This window comes from Oryctolagus cuniculus, chromosome 19 (assembly GCF_964237555.1).
Source record: "Oryctolagus cuniculus chromosome 19, mOryCun1.1, whole genome shotgun sequence".
Classification (NCBI taxonomy): Eukaryota; Metazoa; Chordata; class Mammalia; order Lagomorpha; family Leporidae; genus Oryctolagus; species Oryctolagus cuniculus.
In genome coordinates, this window is record NC_091450.1 from 34061030 (window position 1) to 34079360 (window position 18331).

An 18331-nucleotide genomic window follows, 5' to 3' on the forward strand; every position below is an offset into this window, starting at 1 on the left:
CGTGTGCTGTCCACCAGGAAATGGGCTGCGTAGCAGACGAGGACTGGGAGGTCACAGGAACCACATTTACTGTACAAAGGACAGCTCGGAACCCAGCGTGGGGAGTGAGACAGCAGTGAGCTAGTGCTGAGCCCGTGCGCGGGGACGTGGGCTTCCCCCCACCACGCCAAAGGAAGGGGCCTCGCTGGCAGCCCCAGCAGTGGCCTCTGCCCGGCGTCCACACTGCCGTGCTGAACCCACATCGTGACGAGGGCGGGAGGTAGAGATGAGCACCAAGGAGGCCGTGGCAGGGTCGGGGCCGGGAGGGCGCATCCCGGGCAGGGACAGCTGGCAGCTTCGACAGCAGCGAGGGGCCAGGCCCCACTGCACCAGGGCGCCCAGCACAGGAGGCCTAGGTGTCCGCCACGCAGCCCACGGCTGCCCAGTTCCACGCTGAGGCCACATCTGAGGTCAGAGGACGCGAGCTGCCCCCAGGCCACTCCACCCTCACAGTAGAGCCCCAGCCCCGCCCACGCGGGAGGGGCCTGGGCCCAAGCGAGTCCTGGTGTGCACCTCCCAGGGGAGGCGGCAGGAGCCCGGCCTGCCGGCTTGGTCACCGAGCGCAGCTTCCAGAGGGCCCCTGGGCAGCAGCCCAGCCCCTCCGAGGGAACGGACCGCAGCCCCTCGGAGACTCCATCACTCCCACAGTCCCTTCCCGAGTCCCAGCAGAGCCCATCAGGGCGGCAGCCAGGCCCCCCAGGGCCTTCAGACCAGCACACGGCCGCCTGCAGCCCCTCCCTCCACCTGCAGCCTCCGTGGCGGGGCCCGGTGGCCAAAGTCCCTGCCCACAGCAGGCCCGGCGCCCGGCAGGAGCGTGCGTCCAGTCTCGCAGGCCTGCTAGGAGATCTTGCAGTTGCTGCGAGAGCAGTTCTGGGGCGGGCTCTGGGGGGGCCGGATGGACTTGGACCTCTTGAGGCTGCTGCCCTTGCTTCCGCTGCCCCCGGCCCCGCTGGCCAGGGAGTAGGAGCGTCCGTGCATCATGACCGCGTTCATGCCGTTGGCCATGGAGAAGGACTTGAGGTGGCTCTTGATGGTGACGGGCAGCGGGAGTTTGTCGATGAGGTGCACAGGGGTGCAGGAGACGATGGCGCGGCAGCAGAGGTCCTGCAGGCTGAACACTGTCGGGCAGGGGTCAGCCAGGGCAGGGCCCGGCCGCAAGGGCTCTGGGCACCTCAGCTACGTCTGCCACCTGGCACAGCGGGGCACCCCTGGGGGCAGAGTGAGCTGCCTCTGGTGGTGCCTGCTGGCGCCCCTCCCTATGGACACCCTCAGACCGGGTGATTCCAGAAACGCTGAAGGAAGCAGCACCGTGCCCCCCTCCCGCCGTGAGGCCGTGTCCGGAGCCAGAGCAGGGGGCAGGGCTGCTCCGTGCCGCGTCCCCCCTCCCCTGAGAGGCCATGTTGGGGCCCCAGGAGGGGGCAGGGCTGCTCCGTGCCGCGCTCCCCCCCCCCAGGCCGTGTCCAGGGCCCCAGCAGGGGCAGGGCTGCTCCGTGCCGCGCCCCCCGCCTGCACCCACCTCGGTTGGGCCTCCAGATCTTCTCCATGCCGTGCCGCATGAGCACAATGCGTGACAGCTCGGTGAACGACTCGGTGACGTTGAAGTTGCACAGGGGGCTGACCTCAAAGAACGTCATGCAGTTCTTCTCGGCGTAGGCGCGCGCCTGCTCCGTCGGCACTTGCCGCTTGAAGGCCAGGTGGAGCCGGTTCCCCACCAGGATCCGGGGGACCCCAGGAGCGTGCTTGGGAGGGCACGGAACTCAGCAGCGGCCCCGAGGCAGGACGCCCCCACCCTCCCCGCGGGCTGAGGCGCACAGGGACACCCACCTCGTCGATCTCCTTGATCCACCGGTCGATGCCGTCGAAGGACCAGCGGTTGGTGATGTCATACACCAGGAGGATGCCCTGCCAGGCACAAGGCGGTCACCCACTGCGGGTGGGGCAGGGACACTGGGCCCTGGGGGTTCTGAAGCTACCAGCGTGACAAGCAGACAGGACAGCGCTGCAGAGCTTGGTGCAGCCTCACTGCTGCCTCCTGGCCAAGGAGAGCCGGGGGGGCACCTGCGCTCCCGGCCCCGCTGCTGCCTGCGGCACGCACACACACACGTGCACACACACACACACCAGAGGATTCCGAGACACAGCAGATATTTTTTCAACTCTTCTTACGCTCATCATGACCATTATCCTGTCATTTAAAAAGCACTCTTTATTAATGTGACAGGCAGAGTGACGGAGGGAAGGAGACGCACACAGACCTGCCGTCCTCCTGCTGGTTCAGTCTCCGAACGCCCACAACAACCCAGGCTGAAGCCAGGAGCCTGGAACTCCATCCGGGTTCCCCGCATGGACTTGGGCCATCTTCTGCCCCCTCATCAGGTGCATCAGCAGGGAGCTGGCTCAGAAGCCGGGGAGCCAGGACTCCAACCATCACGGCAAATATGGGATGCAGGCAGCTAGCGCACTGTCCCACAGCCACCCCCCAACTCCACTCAGGATGCCTGCTCTGGGGCTGCCTGTGTCCCACAGCGCCCCCCACCCCACTCAGGTGCCTGCTCTGGGGCTGCCTGTGTCCCACAGCCCCACCCCACCCCCCTCAGGTGCCTGCTCTGGGGCTGCCTGTGTCCCACAGCCCCCCCCCCCAGGTGCCTGCTCTGGGGCTGCCTGTGTCCCACAGCCCCCCCCCCCAGGTGCCTGCTCTGGGGCTGCCTGTGTCCCACAGCCCCCCCCCCCAGGTGCCTGCTCTGGGGCTGCCTGTGTCCCACAGCCCCCCCCCCCAGGTGCCTGCTCTGGGCCTGCCTGTGTCCCACAGCCCCACCCCACCCCCCTCAGGTGCCTGCTCTGGGGCTGGCGCTGTGGCGCAGCAGGTTAGGCACCCCGGTGCCCCACTTCCAGTCCAGCTCCTTGCTGGTGCGCCTGGGAAGGCACAGCAGGATGGTGGAGTGCCGGGGCTCCAGCCTCTGCCGTTGCGGGCTTGTGGAGAATGAACCACCAGATGCGACAGCTCTGTCTGCCCTTGTCCCCCTCTCTAACTTTCAAATAAATAAACAGAAAACAGCGCGACGCTCAGTCACACAAGCCCCGGTGTGAAGCCGGCCCGTGGGGCCCGGAGCCCCCAGAGCACGCAGACGAGGGCCCAGCGCCCTCCCAGTCAGCCCGGCAGAGTGTTCCGCCGGGGGGCACCCAGGCAGAGCCCCGCAGAGCCGTGTCTTATTCTGCAGCCCCACACTTGCGGAGCGCAGGCGCTGCAGGTCCCTCCTGCCACGGCCCTCAGAGACCAGTTACTCTGGGCTCGGCTCCGGGGTGTCTGCGGCGGTCCCAAACACCCCCACAGCAAGGCAGCGCGGCCCCTCGCACGCTGCCCCCGCCCCGTGTCAGAAGCCCACTCTGAAGGGGGCTCAGCCGGCAGAATCCCTCCGGCGAGGAGTGAGGGACAGGGCACTCCCCACGCACACTCAGGGCCCCGAAGGCCCCGCACCACGGGCGGCAGCCTGAGGGAGCCCCGAGGACGCAGGACAGCCACAGACTCCGCCAGACCGGGCTGGGGGGCAGCACAGCAGTAGGGCTCCTGCTGCCGGGCCCGGCTCCGGCTCCCGCCGATGCAGTCTGGGAGGCAGCCGGTGGCGGCTCAGGTGCTGGCCCCGCTACCCACTCAGGAGACCCAAGGGGGTTCCCGGCTCCTGGACTCCGCCAGGCCCAGTCCTGGCTACTCTGGGCATCTGGGGAGCGAACTGGCGGACGGGAGATGTCTGTCTCCCTGCCTTTGAATAAATGGAGTCAGAGCAAGTGGAGGGAACCCGTGGCCGGGCGTGTAGGGGAGGAGCCCGCTCCCCACGCGGGGAGTCCACGCCGGCACCCAGAGCTCTGTCCCAGTGCTTTCAACAGGGGCCGGCGGGGGGTCGACAAGAGCGAGAATGCGGGGCAGGGTGCCGAGAAGGGGCTGGCGTGGCGGGTGCGGCCTCTCGTTAGTGCCGACCAGCACCTCCACCTGAGCACCCGGCCACGTCACGCTCCACGGGCGCAAGCAGGCGGAGAGCCCTGTGAGCCTGGCCCGGGATCCCTCGGCACCAGGGCTGCTGCCAGAAGTCCTGGCCCCTTCTGGGACTGCCCATGGCTGTCGTGTGGGGCACGGCGGCGCGGCACGGCACAGGAGACGGGGCGGGAGGACACAGGACGAATTCCGGCAAATTCCAGCAGCCCCAGAGATCAAAACACGGATTTGCCAAGGAGAACAATGGGGAAATGGCACAGCAGGACAGTCCAGAAACCACGGTGGGCCTCGGCTGGGGGCAGCGCTCACGCACCCGGCCTGCAGAGGTGGGACTGGGCTGGGGCGGCTCCGTCACCAGGTCTGCAGAGGTGGGACTGGGCTGGGGGCAGCGCTCTGTCACCCGGCCTGCAGAGGTGGGACTGGGCTGGGGAGGCGCTCCGTCACCCGGCCTGCAGAGGTGGGACTGGGCTGGGGAGGCGCTCCGTCACCCGGCCTGCAGAGGTGGGACTCGGCTGGGGTGGCGCTCCGTCACCCGGCCTGCAGAGGTGGGACTGGGCTGGGGAGGCGCTCATGCACCCAGCCTGGCCTGCAGAGGTGGGACTGGGCTGGGGGCAGCACTCGGGGACCCGGCCTGCAGAGGTGGGACTGGGCTGGGGAGGCGCTCCGTCACACGGCCTGCAGGGGTGGGACTGGGCTGGGGCGGCGCTCCATCACCCGGCCTGCAGTCCCCTGGGTCACGCCCACATAGCCGCCTCCCCACGGGCAGACATCTGAGGCTCACCTGAGCGCAGGTGCTCCTAAGGGGGCTTCTGGGCGTGCACCTGCGGGGCCCGAGTGGCTGCCCTCACACCAAACGCAAGGGCCGGGACGCAAACCCCGGTGAGTGTTTGACAGAGGTCGACTCCCGGGAAACATCACGCCAGGTGAACCTCCCCCACACCGGGGCTCTGCCTGGGAGCAGTGGGGGCCACTGCCTGGCGCAGGCTTCCCCGAGCTGATGCAGCCGACCGCAAGCCTCACCAGCGGGACAGCGCCTCCTGCTGGTTGTGTCTGGGCCCGCACCCGCCCCTGCTACACACCACAGCTGACCTCACGCCCCTGTCTGACAGCAAAGCGGCACACGTGGACCGCCAGAACAGGAGGGCCGAGCACCCCCGGGGACGGGAATCAGTCCCCTCTGCACAGCGGGCTCGGTGGGAACTCAAGGCCAGGGCCCACCAGGCCCAGCCTGCCCTCCCCACCCTCCCACGCAGAAGGCCCCGCCCCAGAACCTGGGCCGCAGGCTGGGGCGGGTGTCGCCCCACACCTCAGGGCTGCTCTCCCCTCAGCCGCCCCAGGTGATCCAAAACCTCCAGGGTGCAGGACGCAGAGCAGTGTGGGGGAGGGGCAGGCACAAGGGGCACCTTGCAGCCCAAGGCGACAGCCTGCAGGGCACACCGGGCCCTCCTCCTGCGTCCAGGCCCACACAGGGCGCCCAGCTCCTGCAGGAGGACGTCTGGGAGGGAGCGGCTCTCTGGCCCTTGGGGAAGTCACAGATGCACCACAGACAGGACTGTTGCCACCAAATCCCCCCGCTGACCAGCTGGCTGTGCACACGGCACCACACTCGCTCCCACCCTGCATCAGCACAGTCGGTCAGGGGCCCGGGGGGCACCGGAGGACAGAGCGAGCCCTGCACACGCACGCACACACACGCACACACCAGTGCCCTGCACACGCACACATGCACGCCCACATGCTCCAGTGCCCCCCCACACCAGTGCCCCCACACATACACATGCACGCCCACATGCTCCAGTGCCCCCCCACACCAGTGCCCCCACACATACACATGCACGCCCACATGCTCCAGTGCCCCCCCCCACACACACACCAGTGCCCCCACACGCATGCACACACACACACAGCACCTGCACCCATTCACACAGGAGCCCTCCTAGACGCTCGCACAGAGCTCTGGCCCCGACTGCCCCGGGCAGGTCCCCCAACCCAGCAGGCCTGTGAGGGTCCTGGGCAGACTCAGGGCGGCCGCCTTCGGTTTCTGGACTCAGCTGCGTGAGCTCCATTTTGACAGCACTGGGAGGCCCCTACGGTGACACTGCTCAGACAGCCACAGGCCATGGCCATGAGGACAGAGGGGACACGGACAGCGGGTGCCCCGGCTCCGGGGGACGGGAGCCACAGCGAGAGGCCCCAGACGAGGGTGGGCTACGAGGGAAACTCGATGACCAAGCGTCCAGTCCCCTTAGGGAGGAGCCCAGGCCTCAGGGAGGGGTCGGGACACAGAACAGCCAGGCTTACCTGCGCGCCCCTGGAGTAGGACCTGAAGATGGTGCAGAACCTGCCCTGGCCCGACGTGTCCCTGAAACACACGGGGGCAGTCAGCAGGGGAGTCCCCGCCCGGCCCTGCGCCTCTGGAGACCCCAGCGAGGGGAGAGGGCCGGGACGACGTGGGACGCAGCCTCTGGCCGTCAGGACACAGGGCCACGAGGAGACGCGGCCGCGCCCGCGGGGCCCACGCACCACAGCTCCAGCTTGACGCGCCGCCCGTCCAGCAGGATGGTGGTGGTCTTGTAGTCGATGCCTGCAGCGACAGGGGAACGGGGGCCCGTCAGGGCTGGGGCCGGGCAGCGCCCTCACTCCCGGCTTGGGGAGCGGGCACCGGGGCTCCCGGGGGCCACGCTCCTTCCCGCCGGCCCTGCCTCCTGAGAACCCTGAAGCCAACCGGAGGCTGCAGCTGCTGGAGCTCCCACAGGGCACGGGGCTTCCACCGCCCTGGCTCTGCCGAGCGCCTTCCGCGAGCCGGCTCACACCCCCAGGGGGAGGGTCGGCACGCGGGCACACGGCCCCGGCCTCCTGAGCCTCGGCCGCTGGTCTGAGACGCGCCCGAGGGGGCCAGGCACAGAGGTTTTTCTGAACATGGGTGTCGCTCCTACAGAGAATGCGTGTGTGACTGTGTCTGCGTGTGAGTGCGTCTATGTGCATCTGTGTGTGTGTCAGTGTGTGTCTGCCTGTGTCTCTGTATCTATGTGCACACATGTGCACCTGTGTGTCTGTACATGCGTGCATCTGTGTGCACACGTGTCTGCCTGTGTCCCTGTATCTATGTGCACACATGTGCATCTGTGTGTACATGCGTGCATCTATGTGCACAGTGTCTGCCTGTGTCTCTGTATCTATGTGCACACATGTGCACCTGTGTGTCTGTACATGCGTGCATCTGTGTGTCAGTGTGTGTCTGCCTGTGTCTCTGTATCTATGTGCACACATGTGCATATGTGTGTCTGTACATGTGTGCATCTGTGTGTCAGTGTGTGTCTGCCTGTGTCTCTGTATCTATGTGCACACATGTGCATCTGTGTGTCTGTACATGCGTGCATCTGTGTGCACACGTGTCTGCCTGTGTCCCTGTATCTATGTGCACACATGTGCACCTGTGTGTACATGCGTGCATCTGTGTGTCAGTGTGTGTCTGCCTGTGTCTGAGTGTGCAGCAGCTGAGCGGCCGTGCACGCTGCCCTCACGCTGGGGCACTGCCGCCTGGCTCAGATGTGGAAGGCGCCATCGACAGTGACACGCAAGCCCCAGAATGAAAACAGTGTTTGCACATCCCTGCCTCTCTGAGGGTCAGCAGTCCAACCTGTGAAGAGGTCCTGCACCCCAACAGAAAAGCAGACAGCCTGATGAGAAAGGTGCCAAGCCCCTGCACGGAGCCTCCTAGAGGACACCAGGTCCTCCGGAAACCCAAAGCCACACCCGGGAGACAACAGGGACAGAGAAAGCTGCGGCCCTCGTCCCTGCACCAGCAGGACCCGGATGGGGGTTGCCCTGCCCCCCAGGCCGCCCCAGATGGTGCTGCCATGAGCCCTGGCAGGGAGGCAGGGGCACCCCCTACTGGAGAGGAGCGGGAGCCTCCTCGAATTTGTCCCCAACCAACCCGAGCATCAGGAGCGCTGTGATGACGCCTCGTCCTGTAGCCACTGTCAGGTGCTGTCCCCGGCCCCGAGTACCGTCCCGGGCTCCGAGTACCTTCCCCTGCTCCGAGTACCATCCCAGGCTCCGAGTACCGTCCCGGGCCCCGAGTACCGTCCCGGGCCTCGAGTACCGTCCTTGGCCCCAGCCCCGAGTACCATCCCAGGCCCCGGCCCCAAGTACCTCCCGGGCCCCAAGTACTGTCCCCGGCTCCGAGTACCGTCCCGGGCCCCGAGTACCGTCCCTGGCCCCGAGTACCGGCCCCGGCTCCGAGTACTGTCCAGGGCTCTGAGTACCGTCCCAGCCCCGAGCACTGTTGTTAGCTGAGTACCCCTGAGCTGAGCTCCAAGCACTAGTTCCAAGCATGGCCAGCTCTGGGCATCATCCACACCTGGCAGGAAAGGATGGGCCCTCCGATGCAGCATGGAGGACGGCGGAGGCGGGAGACCGCAGCAGCCGGCAGGCGGGCACCCGGCCCCCAGGGCGACCCGTGACTGCTTCCTTCCAGCTAACCCATCCTCCATGGAGAGCAGCAATGACCCCTCAGTGCCCACCCGCACGGCTACAGAGGCCTGGCCCCGAGCCAGCGGCTCCAGCCGAGGACTGAACACAGCTGGCCAAGCCCCTCCGGGCCCCACGGCCCCTCCTCCTTTCTCCCAGTAAACCTCTTCTCCCGCGATCCCAGGAGGCCGACACCACCAGCACCACGCGTGAGGAGAGCTCGCCCTCCGCCCCTCCCTCTCAGCACAGGGAGATGGCTCACAAGGGCCACTCGCGTCAACTTCCCGGAAGGAAGAGCTTGGTTTTGACACTGACCGGTGACCACAGCCTGGTCCCGTGCAGTCTCCAGGGAGGCACAGGAGGAAGACTGGATGCGGGGCTGCCCGCGCCCGCACACTGGCACCCGGGTCGTCTCTGCCGCTCACACGGACGGCCAGACGGGGTACTGCTCGCAGCTCCAGATCACACCCTGGCACAGGTGCTGCGGAGTCGGGGAGGGAAGTGTCCACCGTGCCCCTAGGGGCCGCAGGGGAACCAGCTGAGTCCAGACGCCCCGAGAGGCCCCTCCCAGCTTTATTTCAGAGATGAAGCAGCACTGCCGGTGCGGCAGGGCAAGCCGTGCCTTGCTACGCTGGCATCCGGCAGGAGAGCGCTGCGTCCCGTCCCGCTGCTCCACTTCCGACCCAGCTCCCTGCTGGGGCCTGGGAAAGCCGCAGACGGCGGCCCAGCTGCTTGGGCCCTGCACCCACGGGGGAGACCCGGGTGGAGCTCCTGGCCCCAGCCCGGCCCAGACCTGGCTTTTGTGGCCATTTGGGGAGTGACCCAAAGGATGGAAGATCTTTCTCTGTCTCTCCCTCTCTGACACTCTGCCTTCCAAATAAATTAATCAACTTAAAAAGAACGAACGAACGAACGCAAGATTTCTGGAGTCCCACCTTTCACGGGCAGCACTGACCTGCAGGAGGGCAGGTCCCTGCGCACAGCCCAGCCGGCTGCCCGGGTGGCCCAGCATCCTGTGTCGGCCCCTCCAGGCCAGAGCAGGCGCACCCGCGTCCTTGTGGAAGAAACGGCAACTGCGGACACGTGGTCGTCCACCCGCGCCCAGCAGTGAATGCACACGGCTGATTTAAGATGAACAAACAACAAAACAGAAGACGGCCCTGGGCTCTGTTCTCTGCAGCTCTGAAGTCACGCAGCAGCCACGGGGCCCGGCCAGCGGCCGAGCAGCAGCAAGGGCTCCCACGGGCCCCTCCCACCTCCCCGCCGCCCTCGGCCCACCCAGGCTGGGCTCTCCCAGGGCAGGGAGGCGGGAGGCCTCCCGGCAGGTGTGGCACAGGCGAGGGCTGAGCGGCCACACTCCACGGCCAGCCCGCGTGGGCTCCAGCTCTCTCCCGTGCAGTCCGCGTGTCCCTAAGGAGGAGGAAGCTCCTGCCACGTGTCCAGAGGAGCGCCGGGGACACAGCGTTCCCCATCAGCGGCCACACCCACACAGCCCAGAGGCTGCACAAGGCTCCTGGAGGGGGCCCCAGGACCACCACCACACCCCTCTCCCACGTGAGGCTACAGAGCACACCCACGTCACGGACACCCCCTCGCAGGCACACCCCAGGCAGCAGCCAGCTAGGTGGCCCAGGGCCTGGCTATCCTACCACCTGAAACTTGCTGCGCATTAAAAAAAACATTGAGATTCGCTGTGCTGGCTTCCCACGAGCTCCCAGGGAACTGCAAGCTGGAGGTGGCCGCCAGCCACAGCCCAGCCAAGCCCAGGGAGACTTGGCCTCAGCAACGCGGGCTCTACAGCTAGGGGGAGCCCTGAGGCCCCGCAAGGACGCCCGAGGCAGGGGCCGGCCACAGACGCACACGCACCTCCGACTGGGCACTGACCACAGCAGCTCCTGAGACTAGGCCAGAGCAGGGCAAGCGCGGCCGCCACACCGGGGCAGGCGCTGCGGGTTCTGGGCAGGAAGTGAGCCACCTCTTCGGGAGGCGACCGCGGACCTGAGCGGACGCGCCGTGGACTGCGGGACTTGGGGGACGGCTCTCTCGGCACGGCAGGGGCTCTGCCAGGCCCGCAGGGTGAGGGCTGCCCCACTGCTGTGCAAGCAGCCCCACGTGTCCGCACTCCTGCCCCGTCTGCGAGCTGTCCTAGGCAGGAAAGGCCCTTCACCGGGGCAGAGCATCACTGCACAAGGACCACGGCACAGGTGCGGGCCGCGGAGCAACCCCACCATGGCCACAGCTTCTGCCCGGGGCCTGTGACCCTGCAGACGGGACAGAGGCGCTGCAGGGCGCCGAGGCAGGAGCCCGACTGGGGAGCAGCCTGGGCTCTGTGGCCGTCAAACCAGTCTTTCAGAGTCGAGATGGGTGGAGGAGAGGCCCGAGCGCCACGGGACCCGCCCTGCACGCTGGAGGAGAGGAAGGCCGCGGGCGAGGGTGCAGACCGTCTGCAGCTGGGCAGGGCCCTCAGTTTAGAGCCAGCGACGACGGGGCCCCCCTCCCACCGGAAGAACCCGAGGAGAAGGAGACGCAGCCTCCTGTGCGGCCGCGACAGAGCCTGCCCAGGGAGGCCCGGGTCAGACTGACCCACACCCCTGGGCGGCTCAGCGAGGACAGCAGACAAGCACTCGGGCATCCCGCGCCGGGACTCGGCGAGCACAGGCCGGACACGCAGCCCCCAGGGAAGGGACGGCACGGACACCCACTCGCCCGCAGCTCAGCCGACACCAGGCAGGGACGAGGCAGACTTGGTGTGCGATGCCCGCGCCCGGGCAGCGTCCAGGCTCTGACTCCGGCTCAAGTTCCTGAGACCCTGTCACCCACAAGGGGGTCCAGACGCAGTTCCAGACTGCTGGCTCTGGCCTGACCCTGCCCTGGCTGCTGCGGCCACTTGGGGAGAACAGGTGGAAAAACCTCCCCCTACCTCTGTTTCTCTCCTTTCAAATAAATAAAAAGGAAACAGGGCTGGCACTGTGACCCACAGGTTAGCCCACTGCAGCGGCACCGGCATCCCGTATGGCATCGGCTCGAGTCTCAGCCGCTGCACTTCCGATCCAGCTCCCTGCTGTGGCCTGGGAAGACGGTGGAGGACGGCCCAGGTGCTTGGGAGACCCGGATGGAGTTGCTGGCTCCTGCCTTCAGCCTGGCCCAGCCTCCCCCATTGAGGCCATTTGGGGAGTGAACCAGGGAATCAGATCAGAAGTGGAGCAGCCGGGAATCAAACTGGCACCCATACAGGATGCTGGCGCTGCAGGTGGAGGCTTAACCCACTTGCATCAGCATTGGCCGCAACAAAGATCTTAAAAAATATAACCAGGATACCATTCCAGTCCCGGCTGCTCCACGTCTGATCCAGCTCTCTGCTGTGGCCTGGGAAAGCAGTAGAAGATTGCCCAAGTCCTTGGGTCCCTGCACCCGTGTGGGAGACCTGGAGGAAGCTCCTGGCTCCTGGCTTCGGATCAGCGCAGCTCTGACTGTTATGGCCACCTGGGGAGTGAACCCGTGGATGGAAGACCTCTCTCTCTCTCTCTCTCTCTCTCTCTCTCTCCCTCTCCCTCTCCCTCTGCCTCTCTGTAACTCAGCCTTTCAAATACATAAACAAATCTTAAAAAAAAAGGCACTGAGGGGCTGACCCACCCCCAACCCCGCAGCCCAGGCCGTGCACCCAGCCTGACCAGACGTCTTGGCTTCTCCCTGCAACTTTATCTAAACCAGGACACCAGACACAGCCTCGCTGATCTCCAAGTGCCCGAGGGACAGGGCGTGCAGCACGGCCCGGCCCCAGCACGCTGCTCAGGGCGTCCACGCTGGGGCTGCAGGATGCAAGTTTCACACCTTCCCAGCCGCATCCTCCTGCCAGCTCCCTTCCTTCAGAGCAGAGTTAGAGAGACGCAGAGACAGAGAGGTCTGCCATCCCTGGTTTCCGCCAGATGGCCGCAATGGCCGGGGCCGGGCCACGCCGAAGCCCGGCGCCTGGAGCCCCGCAGGTCTCCCACACGGGGAGCAGGGCCCACGCGCTGGCGCCGTCCCCCTGCTGCTTCCCAGCTGGACGGGAAGTGGCAGCCAGGACGTGAACTGGGCCTCGCGGGGTGCGGGCGGCGCAGGCACACGCCAGCCCCTCCATCAGGGCTTTCCTGAGAGCCAGACGCCAGCGTCGGGGCCAGGGATCCTTCCCGCCCTGAGGCTTCCTTCCTGGAACACGGTTACACTTAGTTCATCACCCAGGCCACAAACAACCCTGTGCACGCAAGACGACACTATGTGTCCACCCCACAGCCTGCACGCCCAGTGTCCACCCCACAGCCCAGTGTCCACCCCACAGCCCTGCATGCCCACTGTCCACCCCTCAGCCTGCATGCCCACTGTCCACCCACAGCCCACTGTCCACCCCACAGCCAAGTGTCCACCCACAGCCCTGCACGCCCAGTGTCCACCCCATAGCCCTGCATGCCCACTGTCCACCCCACAGCCCACTGTCCACCCACAGCCCGGCACACCCAGTGTCCACCCTTCAGCCTGCATGCCCACTGTCCACCCACAGCCCACTGTCCACCCCACAGCCAAGTGTCCACCCACAGCCCTGCATGCCCAGTGTCCACCCCACAGCCCTGCAGCCCAGTGTCCACCCCTTACCCCTGTACACCTACTGTCCACCCCACACGCCCACTGTCCATCCCACACGCCATGTCCACACAACAGCCCTGCATACCCACTGTCCCCCCCTCAGCCTGCATGCCCACTGTCCACCCACAGCCCACTGTCCACCCCACAGCCAAGTGTCCACCCACAGCCCTGCACGCCCAGTGTCCACCCCACAGCCCTGCACACACAGTGTCCAGCCCACAGCCAGTGTCCACCCACAGCCCTGCACGCCCAGTGTCCACCCCACAGCCCTGCACATACAGTGTCCAGCCCACAGCCAGTGTCCACCCCTCAGCCCTGCACGCCCAGTGTGCACCCCTCAGCCTGCATGCCCACTGTCCACCCCACAGCCCTGCACGCCCAGTGTCCACCCCACAGCCCTGCACGCCCAGTGTGCACCCACAGCCCTGCAGGGTGCTGCCTGCCCTCCACTGCCACCTGAGCGCATGCTGAAGATAGGGGGAAGACGGGGCCGGCGCTGTGGCACAGCAGGTTAAAGCCCTGGCCTGAAGCGCCAGCATCCCATATGGGTGCCAGTTCCAGTCCCGGCTGCTCCACTTCTGATCCAGCTCTCTGCTGTGGCCTGGGAGAGCAGTAGAAGATGGCCCAGGTCCTTGGGTCCCTGAACCCATGTGGGAGACCCGGAAGAAGCTCCTGGCTCCTGGCTTTGGATCGGTGCAACTCCGGCCATTGCGGCCATCTGAGGAGTGAACCAGTGGATGGAAGACCCCTCTCTCTCTCTCTCTGCCTCTCCTTATCTTTGTGTAATTCTGACTTTCAAATAAATAAATCTAAAAAAAAAAAAAGATAGGGGGAGGAGCCAACGCTGGATTCTGTCCCGGTTGCTCCTCTTCCTGTCCAGCTCTCTGCTGTGGCCCAGGAGGGCAGTGGAGGATGGCCCAGGTGCTTGGGTCCTGCCCCGCATGGAGACCTGGAGGAAACTCCTGGCTCCTGGCTGTGGATCGGCTCAGCTCCGGCTGTTGCGGCCATCTGGGGAGTGAACCAGCAGATGGAAGACCTCTAACTCTGCCGTTTGAATATATACATAAATATATTAAAAAAAAAAAAGCCTCAGTCCCTCACCCTCACAGGGTGGTGGTGAGGGGACCGCTCAGCAGGGGGCTGGCAGGCATCGCCCGTCACCCACTGCCGCATCCACCTGGGCTGACACTGTGACCCAAACCTGGACCTGACGGCGCACGCCCGTGGGAAGTGGGGTCGACACAAGCTCCCAACAGAAGGCTCAAAGGGGGTGCGCGGTGACGACACGACCAGCACCGGGCACGCGCAGGGCTGCGCAGGGCACGCATGAGGCCTGCACCGGGCACAGGGGGCCCAGACCAGGCACACGGGGGCCCAGTACTGGGCACGTGTGGGGCCTGCACCTGGCACACGTGGGGCCCAGCACCAGGCACATGTGGGGCCAGTACTGGGCACGTATAGGGCTGCACAGGGCACACGTGGGGCCCAGCACCGGCACGTGTGGGGCAGCACAGGGCACGTGTGGGGGGGCAGCACAGGGCACGTGTGGGGGGCAGCACAGGGCACGTGTGGGGCAGCACAGGGCACGTGTGGGGGGCACAGGGCACGCAGGGGGCTGCACAGGGCACGCGTGGGGCCTGCACCCGGGCTGCTCGTGCACCAGAGGCCACACAGGCTCCAGCCAGCACGCGGAAGGCGGCACAGACCCCGCCTGCCCTGCGCAGCCCAGGGAGGGGGTCTAGGCGGGAAGTGACGCCCACAGAGAGCCCAGGCTGCCCCTGGACCTGCAGCACGGGCAACCCTACTTCAAGTCAGACCAGAAGAAAGCTCCATCCCCACGCAGCGCAAACCCACGGAGCTGGGCCTGTGGCCACGGATGCGGCACCCGGCCCCACGCCAGCCTCGGAGTCGGCCTCGCCGCCCGCAGCCGCCCCGCTCTGGGCACCGCTCAGGGCGAGGGGGAGACGGAGTCCCGCTCACGGATCCCCTTGTTTCCCCACCCGGTCTTCCAGGATGTGGGCAAATCCACCACGGCCGACCGTGCCAGAGGCCACACGGTGGGAAGGCGCAGAGGCCTGCCGGAGGACGGCGGGCTGCATGGGGCCAGCGCACACCTGGTGAGCAGGTGCGCCCCGGAGCCGGCCAGCACCCCTGTCCCCCGGGCCAGGAGCCCCTGCCGCTCACGCGCGGCGGCCCTGTGCCGGCACCGTGGCGGGGGGGGGGGGGGGCATCTCCAGACCCTCTGCGGGGCGGCTCTGAGGCAGGGAGCCAGGACCCCTCCGCGGAGCCCAGGCGGCCGCGGGAGCAGGCCTGTGGTCGCACGCCGCTCGTCCACGGCCCGGGGTGAACGCTCAGCGAGGAGGCCACGGTGACGCTGGAAGTGCCGCGGACACTCACGTGCCCGTCTGCAGAACGAGCTGGACCGGCCCGGGGAGCGGGACCCAGGCCACGCCTTCACCAGGCCTGCCGCCCTGGCCACAAGCAGCGGCAAGTTCAGGCCGAAGACCAGGCGCCTGGGGAGGCCCGCGTGGCGGCTGTTCACGCCGGGCGCGCAGCGTGGGGCCCCGGCTGCTGGTCCAAGTCCCAGCCCCGGATCTGAACAGAGCAGCACGGGTTCAAGCCCCGAGCTCCTCCACCGCGCAGAAACGCAGACGCCGCCACGCAGGGCGCGAGCCAGCGGGTGGGGACCTCTCTGTCACTCTGCCTCCAGATGGACACAGACAGACGGGGCCAGCGCGTGGCATCCCCAGCTTCCCCCGCTGCGCCACCTCTGCTCCGGCTCCCGCCCCTGGCCTGGCAGGCAGCGGACGGGGCCCAGGCCCGGGCGCCCACTCGGGATGCCGGGCTCCCGCCAGGTGGGGAACGCGCCAGAGGATGCAAGACCTGGCTTCCCAGTAAGTGCATTTTACAGTAAGTGAACAAACCCTAAAAAACAAAGAAGAGACGGAACCGACAAGAGCTCAGGGAAACGCACGCCTACGCCCTGCACGCGGGCGCCTCGGCCAAGGGCTCCCGCGGCCACCCGGGAAGCGCCTGCGCTGCGGGCCGGCGCCCGGCCACGAGGACCCGCCTCCCAGCCCGGGCTGTCCCCCTCGGGGCCACGGCGCGGGGGGTCGCGGGCGCTCCTGTCACAGCCTGGGCACTCGGGCAGGCGGACGAGGTGACCCGCGGCCTCCCAGGAGCAGAGGAGCGGCGCCACAGCCCCGGGGCGTCCTGCTGACCTCCCACCACCGCCGGGCCGCGGCCACGCGCGTCAGCAGACACTCGGAGCCGTCAGACGGGGCTGCGGGCCGACACACAAAGCCAGGCGGCGACGCAGGCGGGGTCCGGCAAGCGCCGCGGGCAGGGCGCACAATGCCCGCCCGGCGGCCGGCCGTGGCCGCGGCGTCCTCGCGCCACCCACGCCGCGCGCCCGGCCGCGGACCGGAAGCCCGCGGGCCGGCGCCCGCCCCGCCCCGCCCGGCCGCTGTCAGCCCCGCACGGGCCCGCAGCCGCCCGCGCGGCCTCACCGTTGCTGTAGGCGTACGGCGACTCGGACGCGCCGTCCTGCAGGCTCTCCAGGATCTCGCCCTTGCCCACGTCGCTGTCGCCCACCAGCAGGAACTTGAGCAGGTAGTCGTAGCTCTTCACCGGGCTGCCCTGCGTGCCCATCCTGCCCCGCGGCCGGCCCGCCGCGGCCCGGAGCCCTGAGACCTGCGGGACGGGCCCGGCTGAGCGCGCCGCCGGCCGGGACGGCGCGGCCCCCGCGCCCGGCCCCGCCGCCGCCGCCCCTCCCGGCCCGGCCGCCGCCGCCCCGACTCGCCTCAGCCTCCGCGCCGCCGCCCCGCAGCTTCCCGCACAGGCCGCGCAGCGCGCCGCCCCGCCCCCGGCCGCGCCGCCTCCATTGGCCGCCTGCCGACGTCCCTCCACGGCCCATTGGCCTGTCCGCCCGTCGGTCAGGACCGCCCCGCCCCCGCCGTTTCCCACACAACGCCGCAGATGCGCCGTCTCCCCGCCCCACCCCGCCTCCTTCTCGCCGCCGTTGGTCGCCCGACGCCCTCTTTCCCGAGGTCATTGGCCTGTCCGTCCGTCCTTCGCGGCCGCCCCGCCCCTGGAGTTTCCCACACAGCTTCTGGCCGATTACAGGCACCCCGCCTGGCCCCCATCGCCATTGGCCACTCGCCTTCTGATGGTCTGGAACCATTGGCCGGCCGACACGTCCGTCAGTACCGCTACCGCCCCAGTCCGCAAAGCATCCCGGAACCACTCCGCCCACCAGCCCTCAACACCTCAGCCTCCGCGCTGTCACCATTGGCCGCCGTGGCCGAGCCATTGGACCGCCCACACGCCGATCGTGGCGCCTCTCGCCACGCCCCCTTCTTCCCGCCCCTTTTCTCGCACGCTGACCAATCAAGAGCTCGAAGCTCCAGGTCGGACAGTGGTGGCCCTCGAGCCGAGGCGTCAGAGGTCCCAGGGAGGCGGCCTGGCGCTGGGGCTGCGTCGTCTCGGGGAGCCTCAGCGACGCCTCGTGGGGCGCGACATCCGCGCGGTCGGCCTGGGCGCCGCGCCGCGGAGATGCCCACCGAGGACCCGGCGGGAGGCAGTGCCGGGAGCCCACGTCCGTGCGCCCAGCCGAGATCTCCCCGCGGGGGCCGGCGGGGCTCTTCACCGAGGGCCCCCAGGAAGGCCGCCCTGGGCCGGCGCCGCCAGGCCCGTCGCGCTGCCCCCACTTCCCGTCCAGCTCCCTGCGGGCGGCCGGGGCCCCTGCACGCACGTAGGAGACCCGGAAGAAGCCCCTGGCTCCTGGCCTCGCCTGGCCCAGCCCCGGCCACCGCCGCCATCTGGGGAGTGAGCCAGCGGATGGAGGACCTCTCTCTTCTGTCTTCCAAATAAATCTTTAAAAAGTCATATTCACGCATGATGTGTAATTAATAACCCACAAGCCAAGCCGCATGTCCCCCACGGGCTCCCTGCTGGACACGGCACAAAAGCCTGGGCCCCCGCACCCACGTGGGAGGCCTGGAGGGAGTGCCAGGCCCCTGGCTCCTGTCTGGCCCAGCTCAAGCCCTGTGGCCGTTTGGGGAATGGAAGAGCTCCCTCTGTAACTGCCTTTCAAATAAACACTCGTAAGATTCGTCCCACACGACGCCAGCTAGGAATCCTGCACACAGCTGAATGCCCATGGCAGGCTGGTCACAGTGGCCAAAAGTGGACACAGCCGGACACCGCGGC

The 18331-nt window shown here is 67.8% G+C and overlaps 1 protein-coding gene across 1 annotated transcript; it reads right to left on the reverse strand.

Annotated features, from left to right (window-relative positions):
* Positions 1-44: 44 nt before the first annotated feature.
* On the reverse strand, positions 45-17011 carry RAB40C (RAB40C, member RAS oncogene family). Its single transcript, XM_051842177.2, has 7 exons — positions 16923-17011; positions 16630-16813; positions 6551-6611; positions 6329-6389; positions 1864-1941; positions 1556-1778; positions 45-1157 (listed from the first exon to the last, which is right to left on the reverse strand). The coding sequence occupies exons 2-7, from the start codon at positions 16769-16771 to the stop codon at positions 877-879; spliced, it is 846 nt and encodes a 281-aa protein (XP_051698137.1). The 5' UTR covers positions 16772-16813; positions 16923-17011; the 3' UTR covers positions 45-876.
* Positions 17012-18331: the final 1320 nt, after the last annotated feature.

What these genes read in the sequence shown, in the direction of transcription:
- RAB40C (XM_051842177.2), bottom strand. Translation starts at nt 16,771, where the DNA reads ATGGGCACGCAGGGCAGCCCGGTGAAGAGCTACGACTACCTGCTCAAG. An exon ending in CCTACTCCAGGGGCGCGCAG is followed by an intron (nt 1,942 to 6,328) that starts GTAAGCCTGGCT and finishes TGTGCCTGGCAG; the next exon opens with GGCATCCTCCTGGTGTATGA. An exon ending in GGATCAAGGAGATCGACGAG is followed by an intron (nt 1,779 to 1,863) that starts GTGGGTGTCCCT and finishes TGCCCTCCCAAG; the next exon opens with CACGCTCCTGGGGTCCCCCG.